Source organism: Neodiprion virginianus, chromosome 6 (assembly GCF_021901495.1).
Source record: "Neodiprion virginianus isolate iyNeoVirg1 chromosome 6, iyNeoVirg1.1, whole genome shotgun sequence".
Classification (NCBI taxonomy): domain Eukaryota; kingdom Metazoa; phylum Arthropoda; class Insecta; order Hymenoptera; family Diprionidae; genus Neodiprion; species Neodiprion virginianus.
Genome location: NC_060882.1, coordinates 2771268 through 2789832, shown reverse-complemented (window position 1 = coordinate 2789832; position 18565 = coordinate 2771268). Strand labels below are relative to the sequence as shown.

The 18565-nt window shown below is 39.4% G+C and overlaps 3 protein-coding genes and 1 long non-coding RNA gene across 6 annotated transcripts in view; 2 read left to right on the top strand and 2 right to left on the bottom strand.

Annotated features, from left to right (window-relative positions):
- The window catches only part of LOC124308017 (uncharacterized), a 28374-nt gene extending 27321 nt beyond the window's left edge, over positions 1–1053 (bottom strand). The window contains exon 1 of one of the 2 annotated variants that reach the window (XM_046770302.1): positions 367–1053. The gene's annotated coding sequence lies outside the window, so the exon portion shown is untranslated. The remainder of the gene's footprint in view (positions 1–366) is intronic. The other variant, XM_046770301.1, reaches the window with a different exon arrangement.
- Positions 1054–1509: 456 nt separating this feature from the next.
- Positions 1510–7586, top strand: LOC124308020 (DNA topoisomerase 3-beta-1). The gene is made up of 14 exons (XM_046770305.1): positions 1510–1774; positions 1885–2027; positions 2283–2477; positions 2555–2722; positions 3011–3139; positions 3776–3894; positions 3973–4173; positions 4269–4473; positions 4807–4989; positions 5073–5282; positions 5355–5572; positions 5655–5879; positions 5981–6242; positions 6772–7586. Exons 1-14 carry the CDS (start codon positions 1684–1686, stop codon positions 6976–6978), a joined length of 2556 nt encoding a protein of 851 aa, XP_046626261.1. The 5' UTR covers positions 1510–1683; the 3' UTR covers positions 6979–7586.
- Positions 7587–8697: 1111 nt separating this feature from the next.
- On the bottom strand, positions 8698–10176 carry LOC124308034 (uncharacterized). Its single transcript, XR_006908902.1, has 2 exons — positions 9865–10176; positions 8698–9801 (listed from the first exon to the last, which is right to left on the bottom strand). It is a non-coding gene; the product is annotated as an uncharacterized LOC124308034 (long non-coding RNA).
- A 155-nt stretch (positions 10177–10331) lies between these two features.
- The window catches only part of LOC124308018 (lutropin-choriogonadotropic hormone receptor), a 20006-nt gene continuing 11772 nt past the window's right edge, over positions 10332–18565 (top strand). The window contains exon 1 of one of the 2 annotated variants that reach the window (XM_046770304.1): positions 10332–11124. In XM_046770304.1, the coding sequence (XP_046626260.1) occupies positions 10871–11124 (254 nt within the window). In that variant the 5' untranslated portion in view covers positions 10332–10870. The remainder of the gene's footprint in view (positions 11125–18565) is intronic. The other variant, XM_046770303.1, reaches the window with a different exon arrangement.

Genomic DNA, 18565 nt, shown 5'->3' with positions numbered 1-18565 from the left:
TTCACCCAATGAAACTAAGCTGGGCTAATCATGTGCAATAAATATTTCCGCATCTTGCAATCCTGAGATCGAGGGGGTTTAGCTGAATTTGGTTGTGCGATAGGTGGTTAGCAATTCACAAGTGCAAGGGTAAATGGAGGTATCGACGAAGAGTTATTCGGTAACACCACTGTCTCCAAAAAGTAACGACAGGTGTGTGGGTACGTCAGATGCCAAGTCGGTATCGCAAAATGCATACTTACCAGCTGTCTGTCAATTTTTCTTACACACATACCCCCATACGGTTCAGCACGACTTACAATTGATGAACAATTGAAAAGAGTGAAAGTCAGAGATTAAGGGTAATTTCAAATCATAATCACTTACCCATGGTGCATAGTGACAGTCAGCCCAGCCTGAACACCTAGCTGGAGTAAATCCGTGCCGGAATCACCGATTAAATCTCATATTTCTGTTGTGGACACTGAATTTATTCAATATTTGACATCCTTCGTGATGATCGGTATCCATGAATAATAACGTCATTTTGACGCCACTTTATCCCAAAATGATGCGTTGACCGACACGAACGATTGCGATTGACACTTCACGTGGTAATCTTAACAGCGCAAATGGGCAGCAATTTTCACCCAAAGCGTACGTTAAAATACATGCAACACTCGATAGTATCCCACAAACACGTTTTTCTATTACACTAATCTGGTAACGAAAATCGAGGGTTATTTGAATAATTTCGTACTCCACCCGAGTTAAGATGATAACGAATAAAAATTAAAGCGGCAGAATTTGTGACATTGTACGCCTTCGCGGTGTGAGTCAAACGATTGGACACCGGATTAGTCCCACCACCTAACAAATTATAGGTATGAACCAAAATATTCGCTGCTAGTTTATACGTTTCTTCCACTTTAAGTAACTAGTCGTACTTAGGACGTCGGTTGAAAATGTATTACCACACACAACTTAAAGGCTGTATTAATTAACAAGCAGCACGCGAAGATTCGGCGGTTAGATTAATGGCAAGTTATCAAAATTATGGCGCTTCGATCGTTTGTTGATTGTCGATTGTTTAAATTGGAACATCACCACTCACAGATCCCGCCAAAATCCGTGACAAAATTTGATCGATGATGAATAACTTTTAGTATCAACAAAAGAATTTCCCCAGAAATCTTGCCAAGATTGGTTTGGTTTACGTTCAGTACAAATAATATGTAGACAAGTCTAGATGAGACGAAGTCATATTGAGTTCTCTATTGCTTCAGGATTTATCAAATTTGAGAATGGTCTAAGCATCCGTTTCGCAAATCCTAACCCAATTCTGACTCGACTTCAACTCCGACCCAATGACAACTCGGAGCCGGCTCCGAGCAGACCTTAAATTGCTGTAAATGCGCTAAATTAAATCACTAAAAATTTCAAGCTCACGCCTCATGATCCCAGACTTGACTTTGCACGCATAGTACGTAGAAAAGGAGAGAATAAGAATCCCGTACTCATCAGCATCCACTCTGCAGGATCTGCAACAAACTTCACACACAGCCGATGCCGACGGCGCGAGGAGGGGATTGGAACTCGTGCCGGGATTCTAATGTGCGTAGATGTGCCCGGCGACATAAAAGTGGAATTTAGAGAATTTGAAAACATCTGTCTAGAATTATCGCGCTATTTAATCGACCCAGAATGAAGACTGCATTAATGGTAGCCGAAAAACCGTCCCTTGCCGCATCACTTGCCGGTATATTGAGCAATGGACGGTGCTCTGCTAGAAAAGGTAGGTTAGAAGTCAATTTCATACTTTGAAGATTTGTAACGTAGCCAATAAACGTGTGAACGCCTTTTAACGGTTCATATATTATTCTGTCTTAAATGTCTTAAACACAGGTTTAAATGGCTCATGCTCTGTTCACGAATGGACTGGACCATTCAAATCTGAAACTGTGAATTTTAAAATGACATCTGTCTGCGGGCACGTTATGAGTCTGGATTTCAACGGAAAGTATAATAATTGGGACAAAGTTGATCCTGTAAGTATCAAAAATCTTTTTACTTGGGGCCTTGGGACGCATAGTGAGAATAAATTCATATTTTTGTGAAAATCGTAAATACAGATGTGAAGTTGCTCATGAAAGTTTCCTAAAAATTAGTCTTTGAAATAAAAGAAAAATGATTAGATAAATCAATTTCTGAAAAGTTTTCTCAATGTACGTCATTTAAAAATCATGAAAAGATACACATTGTGTAATATTGTTGAATATTCATTTCCTGTATCAATATTTTAGGTAGAATTATTCTCTTGTCCAACTGAAAAAAAAGAAGCAGTTCCAAAGCTGAAGATTCCTTATTTTCTTGCTAAAGAAGGAGCTAATTGTGATTACTTAATATTATGGCTGGATTGTGACAAGGAAGGTGAAAACATTTGTTACGAAGTTATTTATGCTGTTCAACAAGGACTACACCGAGAGCTGGATCCAAATGTATTTTACCTATTTCATTTATTGGGATAATTTCAGATTAAGAAAAAACATTCTTTGATATCCTCATCTTTATCTAGAACATATGGAGAGCTCATTTTTCGGCCATCACAGAGAAGGATATTAAAGCTGCATTAGCAAATCTCGGTAAACCGAATGAAAATGAAGCACGGAGTGTAGATGCACGGCAAGAACTTGATCTGCGCATTGGATGTGCGTTCACACGTTTTCAAACCAAATTTTTCCAGGTATGAGTCGCTTTTTTTTTCTCCAAACACAAACATGCTAAACGACAATCACTCCATACATTTGATTTGCAAAACTGCAACCAAAGGTGTCATTGGTATATGTCAGGATAATCTTTGAGGCTGTGTCCTGATGAAATTCCAATCATGATGAGCTGAAACAATGATTTGCCAACCAATAATAGCTATTTATTGAAATCATCACTGCATATACTTGAATTACAATCATTTATGTAACTAATTACACTGTATATTCGGTATCTCATACAATACAATGAATATCTACTCTAGGGAAAATATGGAGACTTGGATGCATCGCTCATATCATATGGTCCGTGTCAAACACCAACGCTTGGCTTTTGTGTTCAGAGGCATGACGAAATTCAAACGTTCAAACCAGACCCATACTGGGTTGTTCAGGTACTTTTTTTTCATTCATTAAAGATTTCATCATTACAATGATATATTAAATGAGCCACTTTGTTGTCGTTGGAAAAAACGAATGTATTATAGGCTGAAGCATCTCTTCGTTTTCCATTATCATATCCGTTCAAAATCTTTTTTTTTGTCTAGGTTACTTTTTTTTTTGTCAGATTTGATACATTTGTTAGTATTCTCAAGCAATGTAATGATGGTAAATTCCATAGTTTTTATACAGAATAAATATTTAATCAATTCTAGACTATAATATCTTTTCTTAAGTAACTCAGGTACAGAACTTCATTTTCATTTTTCATTTTATCACTCCCCTCCTGACACTGAATGTGACTTACAGAAACTTGTACTGTAATGGAGAGCAAATTATCAAACTGAAAACACTCCAGAAAGATTTAGTTGGGTTTACAGTCATAGCATTTGCCAAGTAAAAACATTAATTTCAATCCCCAACAATAACTAAGATGAGCGCTCTTGAAATTAATACCCATGGTTTTCAAACATCAACGTAGTCCATCATAAATTGCATCAGATGAAAGAAGAATTTTTTATAATTTTCCTTAATCTTTTGTGTTTGATTTACTCAAAGTCATCTGAATCGAATCGATCATAATGCTGCAGGTTACCGTGAAATCCTCGGATGGGCAAGATGTTGTATTAAACTGGAATCGAGTAAGATGCTTTGATAAAGAAATTGCTAATATATTTTTGGCCCAAGTTAAGGAACACGCCCATGCTAGGTAATTAAGTACAAACATGTGAGCATCTGAAAGTACAGACTAAATTTAAATGTATTTTGAAACACAATCAATTTTCAGGATAGTGAGCATAATTAGTACAGAAAAATCTAAAACACGACCAATAGCTCTCAACACAGTAGAATTAATGCGAGTTGCTAGCTCTGGATTGGGCATGGGACCACATCATGCCATGCAAATAGCTGAGCGGCTTTATACTCAGGGGTACATTAGTTATCCAAGAACAGAAACGACTTCATATCCAGAAAATTTCGACCTGTTGTAAGCTGTTGCTTTCGTAATATTAATTTAATAATTAATTTAGGAAATCATTGAGTTGTGAAATATCCTAAACATGAAATTATATTACTCTTTAGAGCAACACTAAAGCAGCAACAAAACAGTTCTGAATGGGGTGAAGATGTACGGAAAATATTATCAACAGGAATGAACAGGCCTAAAAAAGGGCATGATGCTGGTGACCACCCGCCAATTACACCCATGAAAAGTGCATCTAGGAACGAACTTGATGGTGACGCCTGGAGATTATATGATTACATTACGCGTCATTTCATTGCTTCGGTATGGTAATTTGTACTCAAATAACGGTAGAGATTCTTTACAGAGTTTTTGAGAGAAGAAAGAATGGAGTATTCGAAACAAAGAATCTTTTGAAATCACAAAGGAGTTTCATGAAATTTTGAGTGACTGTTACTGACTTTGTAATTCAAAAAAGTATCAATTATGAATTTCGCATCACAATGACAGCTAATACAAGTACTGAACAAGATTGCAATGTTCCGTATCTTCAAATCAAACTCAAGAAAAATTCTAATCAATTTTCTCATGTAATTAATCATAATCGATGGCCTCTTGGCTTTTGATTGCAATTGATTGTGAACTGTCTATTCAAAGGTCGCATTCGACTGTAAATACCTGAGCACTACGGTCAAGTTTGAAATTGGAACGGAAATATTTACTGCTGTCGGCAAGACATTGCTAGATCCTGGATATACTACAGTTCTTACGTGGCAGGCATTTGGAGCTAACGAAACTCTTCCAAAATTCACGAGTGGTGAAAACGCCAATATTCACGAAGTTGGTATTACTATTCTTGTCCTTCGGTACTCTGCTCTGTGGAAATTACAGCTTAACCTTGTTATTTTTTTGTTTTTTTTTAGGTAAAACTACTCGAATGCTATACTCAACCTCCCGATCATCTCACTGAGGCAGAACTCATTTCACTAATGGAAAAGCATGGAATTGGAACCGATGCCTCTATCCCTGTACACATTAACAACATATGCATACGTAATTATGTTACTGTTACAGCAGGCAGAAGGCTCATTCCTACGCCGCTGGGTATAGTTTTAGTTCACGGTTATCAAAAAGTAAGTCGGCAATTAGTTGAAAACATAATAGTGAATGTGTGCCAATTTTGTTGTATATGAAACTTTTTACAGATAGATCCCGAATTGGTTTTACCTACAATGAGGTCCGCAGTTGAAGAACAATTGAATTTAATTGCACAAGGTAGAGCGGACTTCCATGCTGTTTTACTGCATACAGTTGAAATATTTAAGCAAAAGTTCACTTACTTTGTACAAAGTATAGATGGAATGGATCAATTATTTGAAGTCTCATTTTCACCTCTTTCTGCATCCGGTAAATCGCATTCGAGGTATTCAAAACTCATTTTGCTCCGTAAACCTAAATTGTGAATTTGTGAACTTCACGTAATTGATCAATTTAATTTTACGCAGATGTGGAAAGTGTCGACGATATATGAAATACATACAAACGAAACCGTCTCGCATGCACTGCTCTCAGTGTAACGAGACATACAATTTGCCTCAAAATGGAAACATTAGAATCTATAAAGAACTGAAATGCCCGTTGGATGACTTTGAACTGCTCTCATGGTCAACTGGAGCTAAGGGAAAAAGCTATACATTTTGTCCGTATTGTTATAACAACCCTCCATTCAGGTAATACTACAATATTGCAGATCAACTTTAATAATACACGAAATGCGATTTTATGTAATTCATCACAATTATTTTTTGATTGTTATCTCTTATTGAAACAGGGATATGAAACGGGGAATGAGCGGGTGTAATTCTTGCACACATCCAACATGCCCACACGGAATGTATAATAATGGTATCTCCAGTTGCTTAGAATGTGAAACAGGCATTCTAGTACTAGATCCATCAGCAGCACCGAAATGGAAACTCGGTTGCAATCGATGTGACGTTATAATCCATTTGTTTGACGATGCACACCGAGTTAGTGTAGAATCCGACATCTGCGATTGTGGAGCTCAGCGTGTCACAGTGGAATATAAACAGGTAACACGAAATGTCCCGCACATTGGCAGCAAACCTGACATTTGCTACATTTTGAATTTAGTGGTCTCCGATGCTTAATGGCAGTAAGAATAACTGGGAAGTTGGAAATATTATGCCGAGATTTGAATCGAAACAAAAACCGTCTCTTAGTTATGCTCCCAAGATGAATTTACCTCGTATAATTTAACGCACATTCGCCAACATAAATATTTGACCGAGGATGAAGAAAGCGTATTATTTTTAACAAGAATAAACATTGGTTCAATTTCGTTCTTCGTATTCACCACATATAATGTGTGTAAGCTACTCATTGCATATACTGGATAATTGACATTCGTTTTTCTCTATCATTTCTGATGAAAGTTAACAAAAAACGTGTTAAAACGTTAGCAAGTTGAGAATCAGAGAATGAATAATGTGCCACCTTCTTCTCTGCCAAAATATTTTTCAGTTATTTTCGGTCTTTGAAGTCACAGTTATTCTATATTAAGAAGATCTACAAGGTTCGATTAATTTTTATTTATTTCAGGACAAAAGTAAGCTACCTAATGAAACAACGGAGTTGACAGGATGCGTTTTTTGCACACCAGCTTTTGTTGCACTTGTCGAAAAATACAGAGCTGTTGCGTCTAGGCCAGTTACAGGCCGGTCACGGGGACACAGCAGGGGTCGTGGTCGAGGCAAACCCCGTCCTCCCAAAGATAGGATGGCGCAGCTGGCAGCCTACTTTGTGTAACAAATTGTTGCAAAAGAATAATAGCCTGATTCCATCTGGTTGGAGGGTACTTGATACCTGAACGCTAAATAGAAAAACATTTTTCGGGGGTACCAAAATTTGGAATAGAGAAGATGCCCAACTTTTAACAACGACACATCATTGTCAGGTAGGACCTTGATTGATCTTCAGGCTGAGCGAAGCCAGGTTACTTTCATTTGAATCAGGAGTCTTTCAGCTATTTATCTATTTTCTCAGATCGATGAATTTTAACATTACCCTTAGGTATTAATCTCGCTGTACGCAACACCACATAGAACTCGAAACTTTTTTTTTACTATATGCTGATAGTAATTTATTTATGTTAGGTTCAGCTTTCACACCATAACAAACGATTTGTAGATCAATAATATACGAGTATCTAGACAGATACATATTAATATTGCCATGAATGAAGTTTAATTGGGATGTATTTTGAAATTGAAAATATATGCTGCTTAGGTAGATTTTACTTTATTTTCAGTGCAATTTTTACAACGTTGCTGATAACGTTTCAACAATTCGCTTTAAGATCGGAAGTTATTTAATAATTTAAAGTTTCGGTAATAAAAGAATGTCTGAGATATGAATTGTTTAACTGTATTGCCAATGATTCCCGACTCCACCCTATATTCGTCAAAGCAGTCGGAATCGTAATTTCGATTTAACTTCGAGTAAGCTTCCGTTGGGATATCATCTCTATATACACTAGCTCGTTGGTTCGTTCTACCATAATATCTGGGTAACGTTCCCGTTCGAGTACCCCTCGAGTTCTTAAGATATTTCATTGTCAGTTTATGCTCGCTGTAATGCTTTTGTCCCAGTTTTCGTTCTACGGTAAAATCAATTTTGGTCTTTGCAAGTGTTGCAACGCGTATGAGTCAGCTGCGCCGGGTCACAGCGGGGTGGAACAGCGAGAGTCTAGCTGTACCCGACCCGTGTCGCAATTTCGAATCTTCGTAGACCAGGATTTCTGATTCATACGTATAACGTGTTACCGTGTATGTGCGCATGTGAAAATTTTCTAACATCAATTAATCGCTTCGAGTTAAATGGCGACGATACGGCATATAATTAGAACATTATCAAGGGCGAAAAGCAGGGGTCAATTCCTGGAGCCGACGTGTAAAAAGTCGGTCGCACGCGGGTCGCGTCCGAGGATTTCCGATGATCCAAAGACTAATTCCTAAATGTACACTTCGCTGCAGTGATTCTGAGCAGTTATTTTTCGACGAGTCTGTTACGTTGGTAATGCCAAATCACTCAGCCTGCAACGCCACCGCCGGCGTCCCGCAATGCAAGCTCATCATCAATATTTATAAACATAACTGTCGCTTGTTTGTATTTTTGGGCAGCGTTCTGTGCACTGATCTATAGAGATCAATAGTTCTATGCATTTTGTCCAGTGGTCCTGGAAATATTCTTGAATTTTTTTTGTGTCCTGGAATATCGTATTTTTAAGCTCTGCTGCGAATGATATATTTAGGCCGTGTTCGAAAATTGACTGACAGTACTGTCAGCAATCTTTTATCTCTTTTGCGCTGCCGAGTTCATGGACAGCTCTGTCTCTGTCCCAGGGAATTTTTAGTACTGGCAGTCAATTTACGAACATGGCCTTATTTGTGTTCACTGAGTAACTATTTTTAAAAAGTGTATTCCCCAGTGTTGCCAACTCAGTAGTTTTTCCATTAAATCTGGTTGTTTTTATTCTGGGACGGTAGAAAAAAATCACTTTTAGTGGTTAGTAGATTTTGTCAGTGGTATGGTTGGTCATCAGTTTTTACACGTTTTAATTCCTTAATCATCAGATGACAGCATAAAAGTAAATCTTTTTTCCTTTTTTCCTTATAGATGTTACAATTTATATCAATAATAAATATTCGTGTTCTAATAACAGTAAAGTTTATTTGTTTTTTCTTTTTTTATTCGATTTTATTAACGGTATATTGACGTCCAATGCTAATGTTGTATTACCATGTATTATAAAGTAATAATTAGATCCAAATTCTATTATAGATGTTCATGTAATACATACAAATAAGATAATTATTTTTAGGCAAATATTCGCGCGCTAAATTGAAATAAAATTTTTAATACAGTCCACCAGGGGCAAGCTTAGTGGTTTTTCAGTGGAATTGATTGGTCGTCTTAGTGGGAGAGAATTCAGAGTGTTAGCAACACTGGGATTCCCGTCTGGAATTGCATTTTTCATTTTACTCTGTCAACATGTGTAGTAGAAATAACATATATCTCGTACGTCGCGTCGATTATGTACAGTGCCCTTTGCATTCGTGTATCAAAGTGACTTTTCATTACCGAGGGGGCAACAATATTCTAGCGTTACGAAAATGAGAACCGCGTAAAGGGAATGACTAGTTACGAGGTGGTCCAGATTTGAATTTTGACGATGAAAATCAGTTGGCCGAATTCGACAGTCCGGAAATAAACGCCGAGTAGAGAGGACGTACGAGAATCGCGCTCCGCAGATTTTGAGTTGGTCCTCTACCTTCTGGATCCTACGCTCTAGCCCCGCTACCTGATGAATCACGACTTTCAGGACTAGCGCTCCGTAGTTCCGGCTGTCCAGGTCCTTTACCTGGTGAAGCTCGACTTTCAGGACTAGCGCTCCGTAATACCTGCGCTCTAGGTCCTCTACCTGCTAAATTTTGACTTCCCGGACTACCGCTCCGTATTTTCTGCGCTCTAGCTCCTTTTTCTTCGTGAGCCTTAATTTCCAGGACTAGCGCTCCGTAGTTCCAGTTGTCCAGGTCCTTTTTTTTTTGTTTTTTATTTCTCCCGAATGTCCTGAAAATTTAATGTCCCTGAATTTGTTATGGATTTTCTCCCGGGCACCGAGCTATCGTTTACGTTTTGTCCACAAATAATTTAGCCAGTTCCGCGGCCGGCCGGCGCTGGCGCTGCGGGTTGATTAGGCATTGCCAACGTAACCGTCTCGTCGATGAAATCAGTTGTCTCAGAATCGGTGCGACCAAGTGTACGTACATATCGCAACGAGATGGTGACGAAGCAGCGGCGGTAACGTTCCCCTTCTCAAACGTAGCAGGGGCGCTTGATGACGTCAGACGCGGGAAACGTCGATGGTCGGGTACGATGCGTCGCGTGCCGCTCGCGGAGAGAGCGAAAATCCCGAGTTGAACGACTGCCCGGAGTCGCGACTACCGTCCGCAACTCTTGATCGTTCAGCGTTCTATCGCTCAGGGTACGCATAATGTATACAGCTGCGTACAGCTCGGATGGCGGTGGGGCGATTAGAACCGAGAGCCCGCGCTCACATGCGTAGTTCGCTCGGCCGTCAGTCAAAGAGTCGGTCGGTTCTCCGCAGGAATAGTTCGCGGTAGCGGACGGAGCAAGCTGCAAGCAGACGCGCGCTATTCCCATTCCTTCGGCTTCCAGCCTCCAGCGTCTCTCCGTATTTCACAGAGCACACGCGCCCGCGCCCAGTAGCCTCGCGACAAGAGGGTGAAACGGCGTCGGCGGCGGTGGCGGTTATCTTTTATTTTTTTGCATACTTAGTTGTGGGTGGCGCCGCACAGTCGTTTCATTCCGACTTGGCGTCAGCTCGTGTCGGTCGGTCGTCGTTTGCATCGTCGGTGACTGACGCGTGTTGGGACATACTTATAATGCCGCCGAACGAGGGTAACAGGGCCATGGAATTATCCTCGTCGCGAGTGATAATACACGCGTGAACACGCTGATGCGTGCATGCGTGCGTGCGTGCGTGCGTGCGTGCATGCGTGCCTATGTGCCGCCGTGTGATGCATTCGGTGTGCGGTGGTAGAAGGTAGTGGCTGCAGGCGAGGAGGAGGACAGGAGTCGTCCGTCCCCTTCTGGAGCGAGGCCGGCGTCCGGCAGCATGAGCCCACGGCGCTCGGCTGCAGCTGTCACTTTTATACTTTCGTTATTATTGTTATTATCACTGTTGTTGTCGATCGGCAATAACGGATGCTCGGCTCATTCGGAGCGCACGGCACCCTCGCAGGTTTCCCTGGATCGCTGCAACGCCACCGCTGACGGTAGAGAGTTTCTCTGCCGTGGGGCGGGTTTCGACACGATACACGAACCGCTCGGATCAGCAACCCTTTCGCACTCCGTCAACCTCACCAAGATGTAAGTCGCTTCTGTAATCTAATTACACCGAATTCGTTTCGTACGAAATCACCTCCCTCTTCCAATCCTCTTCCTCCTAGTCTAACTACACACGCATCAACCTCTAATTCCCGCCTTATTTTGTATCAACTACTCGACTCCCCGACGGGATCTGCAAGATTGCGACTCACTTCGAGACCTTTATTAATTAATTCCCGGCGTTTTCCTTTTACTTGAAAGTTTAACCATATCCGTGAAGCATACGTGCACGCGTATCGTTCTACGCATGTGTGTATCTATGTGGTACACATGCACATACGTGTGAATCGAATGCGGCGAAGCTGAGCCTCGAGATTCGCTACGAATGCACCTGCGGGACTACTTTGGATCCCGGTCTAACTTTACTCCCCGATTTCTGTAGCCTTACAGCGGGAGGTCAGAGTTGGGTCAAAGGGTCGTAGACCCCCCCGGAAGCCTCAGGTACATTACAAATTAATAACCGGCTGCTACCGACGCTGCTCAGAAGTTGTTTCGACTCCCTCGAGATTTTCCTTAGATTTTTGCCTCGTCTACTCCATACCGACTTTTCACGGTTTTACACCGCGGCAACACGGCAGGCAAAGACTCACCACCGATCGTTAACGATTTTTCAAACCGTTATACTTACCTTCAGATCTACGCTCACGGGGAGAGTACACAATTCACCACATTAAAAAGGGATCGATCAATAATCTTATTCCACGCGGTAGCACGCGCTGTGTTATTAATCATCCCTCGCAAGTCTTGCAGTGAATTTATTATGCGTCGTGCGAATATTAGCACAAAAATATTCTGCGTAAAGAAATCTGTGTGTTTGTGTGCGTGTGTAGTTTAGATTAGGCAGGGTCCTTCCTATTGTGTGTTGGCCGGGAGATATAAAGAAGTAAATTGAGAAAAAAAGGGACAGAAGAGTCCGCATTTAGGAACAACTCGCACGGGGTTTCGCGTATTATAGTTATAACATAGCCGGGCCAACGGAAGGTCGGAAGCAACTCGCGAGATGTTTTATGATATTTTTTATACGCTGCCAGACCTCCCGCACGTGTAAATATAGGTATAGTTACGATCGGAGTAAAGTAAGGTCCATTATTCGCTGGTAGGCTCTTCCATTCGTGGATACACTTGTGCTAATCCCTTCTCGCTACTAGATTTATTGCCCAAGGGAGTCTAGCCGGTTTTCGCCCCGCATGTCGTAAAGTTATCCTGTATTATCGATCGGACAATCTTTTTCACTCCACGAATTCTCTCGTCGTGCTTATCCGCGAACCATAATTAGGCAACCGTATAGAAACTGTGACACACACACCTTTCCGTGTGCATGGCTTATATTACAGCCCCGATCTTATTCGTAAGAATTTTTATTGTTCTCTTCTGCATTAATGAGACTCAAGTTAGTAACGTTATTGCAACGATTAATGTTTCGGAAATGTCGGAAGTTCAGTAAAGCATAATCGCTTTGCAAAGGCAAGGTTTCAAATCCTTGTAAGTCTACTTTTTATACCGTACCTACTTATCTTTTAGTAAAAAAAAATCGAAATCTCGCATTTTTTTTTTTTACACCATAGGGGGGGAAAAATGGAAAAATATATGTCTGATTCCAGGAATAACCGAAATATTCCAACGGCGTATAATCGCAAACGCGAAACTCCTGCACGTGCCGAAATTCTCAAGAATTTAAACCATCCAAACAGACTGCGTATGAATTCTATTGACTCGGCTCACTCGTCATCGCTTTGCGGATCAAAGATGATCATGATCACTACTAGCTGACTTTCCTTTTCTCTGCATGTAGGCGTTGAAGAAAAAAAATAATGATAATAATAATAACAAGAACAAGCATACGTATATAATATATACAGATGTCGTCTCACTTTGAGATTGCTGTGATCACTGTGCCAAATGCATGGGTATAATACGACTTCAGAGCTTGGTCTGGTATTCTTTTTATTTTCCCCTTTTTCTTTCTTACTCTATTTTGTGGAAACTTAATGGGCTGCGCAGAGTAACTTATTGGTTAGATTTCATCGAGCGATATATACATAAGAAATACATACCTACATATATTGACGCGAAACGGTTATACATATATATCAAGATATAGCTTGCACGGGGTGTAAACGAAGTGTATTTAAAATATTCAAAAAAACTAATGCTCCGTGCGAACTTCACGTCACAGATTGCAAATCGAGCTTTGCGATCTAATTAGAACAGCGCTGAGTCAATTGTGCGTGTTTGTGATTAATTAGCACGTATCTGGTGTTGAGGAGGCGGTTGCAGGTCTCGTTAGTATAGGTATGCAGACAGGATATGCGGTTTTATTCAGTAAATAGTTTACGAAGCTGCAGGCCTTGTTTTGCGGTATAGTTTAAACGTAGTGTAAAACCATCCAACAAGGCGTACAATTACTTCTTACCAATTCCAACGTCGCACTTTGTACATAATATTACCATTTAAATCTGATAAATGAGCAAACGTACGTACAATTATTGCGTGTCACGTTGACATTCGTTTTCGTGAAATTTGAATATAAAGAAAAACGTCACATCCGTATGAATGCGCTTAACGATATATGTAATTTCGTGTTATCGGATCAAAAATCCGGTACATAACTACATTTGTATCGTATCCCTACGTCATGTTTTATGATTTGAAATTCTTTTCGTCTCGACGGCGATCATCAGCTGCGCGTTTCGCGCTGCAGATACCAGAGTTTATGTATAGATTTTATTACCTCGGAGGATTTTTTCCCCACTTTTCATACGACAATATTACATACGTCAAGGTACCCTAAGCATACATATTTATTCCTAGACTCGATTATATCGCAACGATTCATGCTGAGAAAAAACCGATACTTCACCATTTTCGAATTGGCTTAAATTTAGTAAACCGTAATAAGACAAAAAAAAAAAAAAAAACGACAACGTTGCTAACTTCAACATCGTTAGACTCGTTATTACACGCATACTACAGGGCCCAATTTCTAATTTGCTGCACTTCCTCGTGAGGTGTTGCGATGGGGCTTTTATAGATCGCGAGCTGATACATCATCCTCTGCAAGGATTATACTGTTATATTATACCTATATTCTTCGTGAATCATGTGAGTGCGAATTCTACTAAGCGGCCTCGTCTAGGGTTCGTATCAAACATATACTCGCATATCACGCAGCCCGATTGCTTATCCCCAACGGGTGAATTTCGTTGTTTAAATGGCGCCCGGTAATATCAGGGTAACAAGAGATTAAGAGTAAAAAGCGATGCGTGCAGATACACGCGCGATACAAGCGATTACAATATCTAGTCGAGGTGTAAAAAGGTGCGATGATAATACTTCTTTATACCCTCCCCACCACTCCACGATTCATTAATTATTAACCCGATATGATACTAAGATTTTTAAAATTACCGACTAGATCTTCGTTTCTCTTTTAATTATTCTATTCCTCGCAGTCTTCTTACATGTTTTCCTTCACGGGACTCGAAAAATTGGTAGAGCAATACTGTTGTTATACAACTTTGGGCTGTTTTGCAGTATGGTATTATATGTTGGTATGTACACATATACGTTATAGGCACGGATTACATGTAGGTATGCGGATTAAGATCCGTGGGGTGAAATTTGTTGAAAATACATCGCGTTGCGGGGAAGTCTTTTTTCTCTTTCTTCTTTCACTCTTTTCACAGCCATTCCGCATCGGTATACGTATACAATATACGTATAGATATATCCTTCAGCGTTCGTTGAGCTTCGCCGGAAACTCGGGACCCATGAACGAAAGACGCGTTTTAGATTTATAGCGGTGAGAGACACCGAAAAGAAACTTTAACCGGCTGGAATCAGGGATGTTTTGACACCGCGACTTTAGCAGACCTCTTTATAATATCTGTCCCGTCCCCCAATATATCTATCTACTTCCCATTCCGTCTTTCACGGAGAAACTGTAATTCAAGATTTTTTTTGAAATTGGGGCATCGCTCGTCGAACATGTGAGAAAACGAAAAAAAAAAAAAAAATCACCCATCTATCCAGTGGTAAAAATTACCCATAATTTGCCTGTATATAAATAATATAGTTTTGCTGTACTGCGTGTTTTAGCATTTGTTTGTTTTTTTTTTCAAATTCTTTTAGAGGAACTCCTAAAAATCAGTTCGACAGTGGAATTTTTCTGAACTTTGGTCATACGAAGAGTAGCGTAGATTAGACTGATTTCATTCGATTTCATTTTGGCCAGCTTCCAACTCGGTAGCACGCATTGATTTATCGACTCCGCAGTTCTGCTCCCAATCAAATGTATATATTTGTATATATGTATGTAGATATAAACATTAGCAGTGAATTAACTGTGAGGCGTATTCATAATATCTATTATAGATCCATAATACTGCATATTTTGCCAAATGTCTGCAACAACATCTATTCTGTATTCTTCACATCTCGAATCAGGATACGGTCGGCGATTGTTGCCGATGATGTTATTTTTTTTTCACCTTCCTTCCTTTCTTTTCTTTCTTCGATGTTTATTTATTCATTCATTTATTTTTACTCCTCTGGTCTAGCAGCGGCGGGACATTTCACGATGATTAGAAAACGATATATTTTTTTTTTCTTTTTTTCTTGCGTACGCAATTTCTAAGGTATAGAGAACGAGACTATACGCATCTGTAGGAAAAATATTATCGAGTTTGTACTTTGAGATGTAATTATACAGACAGTTTTTCATGTAATAAGGAAGCTTATAAAGTACAATGAAGTAAGTTATTATATACATCAGTTTATATTCAATTACCATTTCCTTTTACGAGAAACGTTCCGCACAGACTGTCGTTGTGTTCTGGTTTTGGGCGGTGACCGAATGATGTATGCTTTGTGAAATTTATCCATGCATATATGCTTTTTGTAAGCAACGCTTAGGCAATCAGGGCAAAGAGAACCTCGTCGTCAATAGTTTTGCTACGTACGTGTAATCTAAAAACCGCGTCACGCAGATTTTGTGGAAACAGGGAAATAACATTTGTTGTGTAACGGTTAATTTATTGATACGGAGCGACATATCGCAGGGTTAAAATGAAATAGCTATGTAGGTGTATAAATATCGTACTCATTATTTGTATACAACACGAGTGAACAGCTGTTTGGTGCATTTTAACCCTTTGAGTCACAGATTATTGTGCTGAATCGACTTTTGTAAAAATATAGTTTTCTGTGATTTTTGAGGTCGCTAGCTTATACGAATCTGAAATCGGATTTCAAAAATTCGAGATGGCGACTCGAATATGGCGGACGATAATTTCAAATTTGATCGAATACGGTAAAAAAATTCTATGCAGTGGTTTTTGGGGTCGTTGATTAGATTTGCCGTACTGAATTTTCAAAATCTGATCTCAGATTCCTTACCAGCGACCCTAAAAACCCGTGAACAGAGTTTTTTCTCCCGAAGTGATCAAGTTCGAAATTTTCGTCCGCCGTCTTCAATTTTCAAAATCCGATTTCAGATTCGTAAAAAATGACCCCAAAAGCTTATAATTTATGTAAAACATGTATACACATAGAGGAGTGACTTTCTAAGAAATGCAATATTCCTTCAAATTTCCCGATTACATATATTCAATCAATGTGTTTCTAACAATAATAATTTACATTACATCGCAACAACTACTCTCGAATATTGAAAACCTATTAGTAATCTATCAGAAACAGCAAAAAACCGAATAGAAATATGTCGAAAAGTTCTCTTGATACCCAAAAAATGTATATAAAATAGGTAGTAAGAATACTTATCACTATGACTCACAGGGTTAGTATCCACGAATTTGATCGAACTTACCGCGTCGATCGAAATTATTTATTGGGTCATCCTTACCACCATTAAATATATGCGTGCACCGCACGTATAACGCGGAACGAGGTACGCGTCATACATAAAACACATTTACACGTGGTTGTAGTAGTGCGGCGATATGTACATTCGTCATTACACACACACACACGTCGTCGAGGTGCGTTGAATCAGTGTTGCAAAAGCCTGTCATGGGTATTATTTTTTTCCCACACACATATATACATACATATATACACACGCGTGTGCTACGTATGTTTAATTTACCTACATTATAGGCATAGCATGCGCTAGCAGCTAGGCCGGCTGATCTATATAGGCAAGTGAGTTTGAAAGTAGACGGCAGCATATCAAAAGCAAGAGTGAAAGCACCCATGCTTGAACTTGTGCTATTTTTACGTGTATAGGGTGATCCAGAAAACGTTTCCATTTATCCTTGGACATTGTACAATGTCTGCGTGTGTATACATGTATGTATATTGTACACTACTATGATAATCGCCGACGACGACGATGACGAAAATCGGATACGTGATTGTAATTATATGACATACAAAATGTTCAGGTTGTAATCATCATCATTATTCATCCATGCATTTATGTACGAAAGAAAGTCGATTAGTAAAAAATTTCGTACGTTGCGGATAATATGCGTTAATATTATATTACATATTAATTCTCGATGAATCCCGCCTGTAACTTTACGCACTGCATTCATTTCTATACATATAATATAACGCCGGAGTTCTATATTTTATACGTGAAAAGAGCGCCGGGCCTCTTCAGAGCTAGGTTTTAATTTTATATTTCAGATTGGAACGTCGAGTATTTTTTACTTCCTCTTATTTTGTTTTAATTTGTTTCTCTCTCTCTCTCTCTCTCTCTCTCTCTCTCTCTCTCTCTCTCTCTCTCTCTCTCTCTCTCTCTCTCTCTCTCTCTCTCTCTCTCTCTCTCTCTCTCTCTCTCTCTCTCTCTCTCTCTCTCTCTCTCTCTCTCTCTCTCTCTCTCTCTCTCTCTCTCTCTCTCTCTTTCTCTCTTTTTTTTCATTTTGTTTTTAATCTTATTTTTCATTGATAGGTAGGTGGATGCGGCTAGTTGAAGGCGAAAGCCTACACGAAAATAGCCTACATGTGTACGTACATACATGCACACGTATGCCTGTATATCTGTATATTTGGCCTCAAAGACAACAAGAAACGCGCAGGAGTATTTAAATATATGCACTGTATGTGTATGTAGTGTATTATTCGTTACGTTACACAGGTGTGTGTTTAATAGCGCGTTAATCGAAGAATTATTTCGTCTCGACTTAATTCACGTATATTATTATTTAGGTATACGTACGTGTGAAATAAAATGTAGCCGATATATTCGATGTGCATAGATGATGATACAAATGATACAAATGTAGAGATAGTGGCACAAATAAATTCAACGAAAATTATTTTAATTTCGGTATATATATCGTATGTATATTTTTGACTGAAATAAAGGTCCAACTATTTTAAACGCTGTATTTTTGCGTGAATTTCAATAGAAAGGATCATGGTCAAGATTCAAATAAACTTCCTCGAGTTAATTGCA

What these genes read in the sequence shown, in the direction of transcription:
- LOC124308020 (XM_046770305.1), top strand. Translation starts at nt 1,684, where the DNA reads ATGAAGACTGCATTAATGGTAGCCGAAAAACCGTCCCTTGCCGCATCA. An exon ending in TTCAAACCAAATTTTTCCAG is followed by an intron (nt 2,723 to 3,010) that starts GTATGAGTCGCT and finishes TATCTACTCTAG; the next exon opens with GGAAAATATGGAGACTTGGA. An exon ending in CCAGAAAATTTCGACCTGTT is followed by an intron (nt 4,174 to 4,268) that starts GTAAGCTGTTGC and finishes ATTACTCTTTAG; the next exon opens with AGCAACACTAAAGCAGCAAC.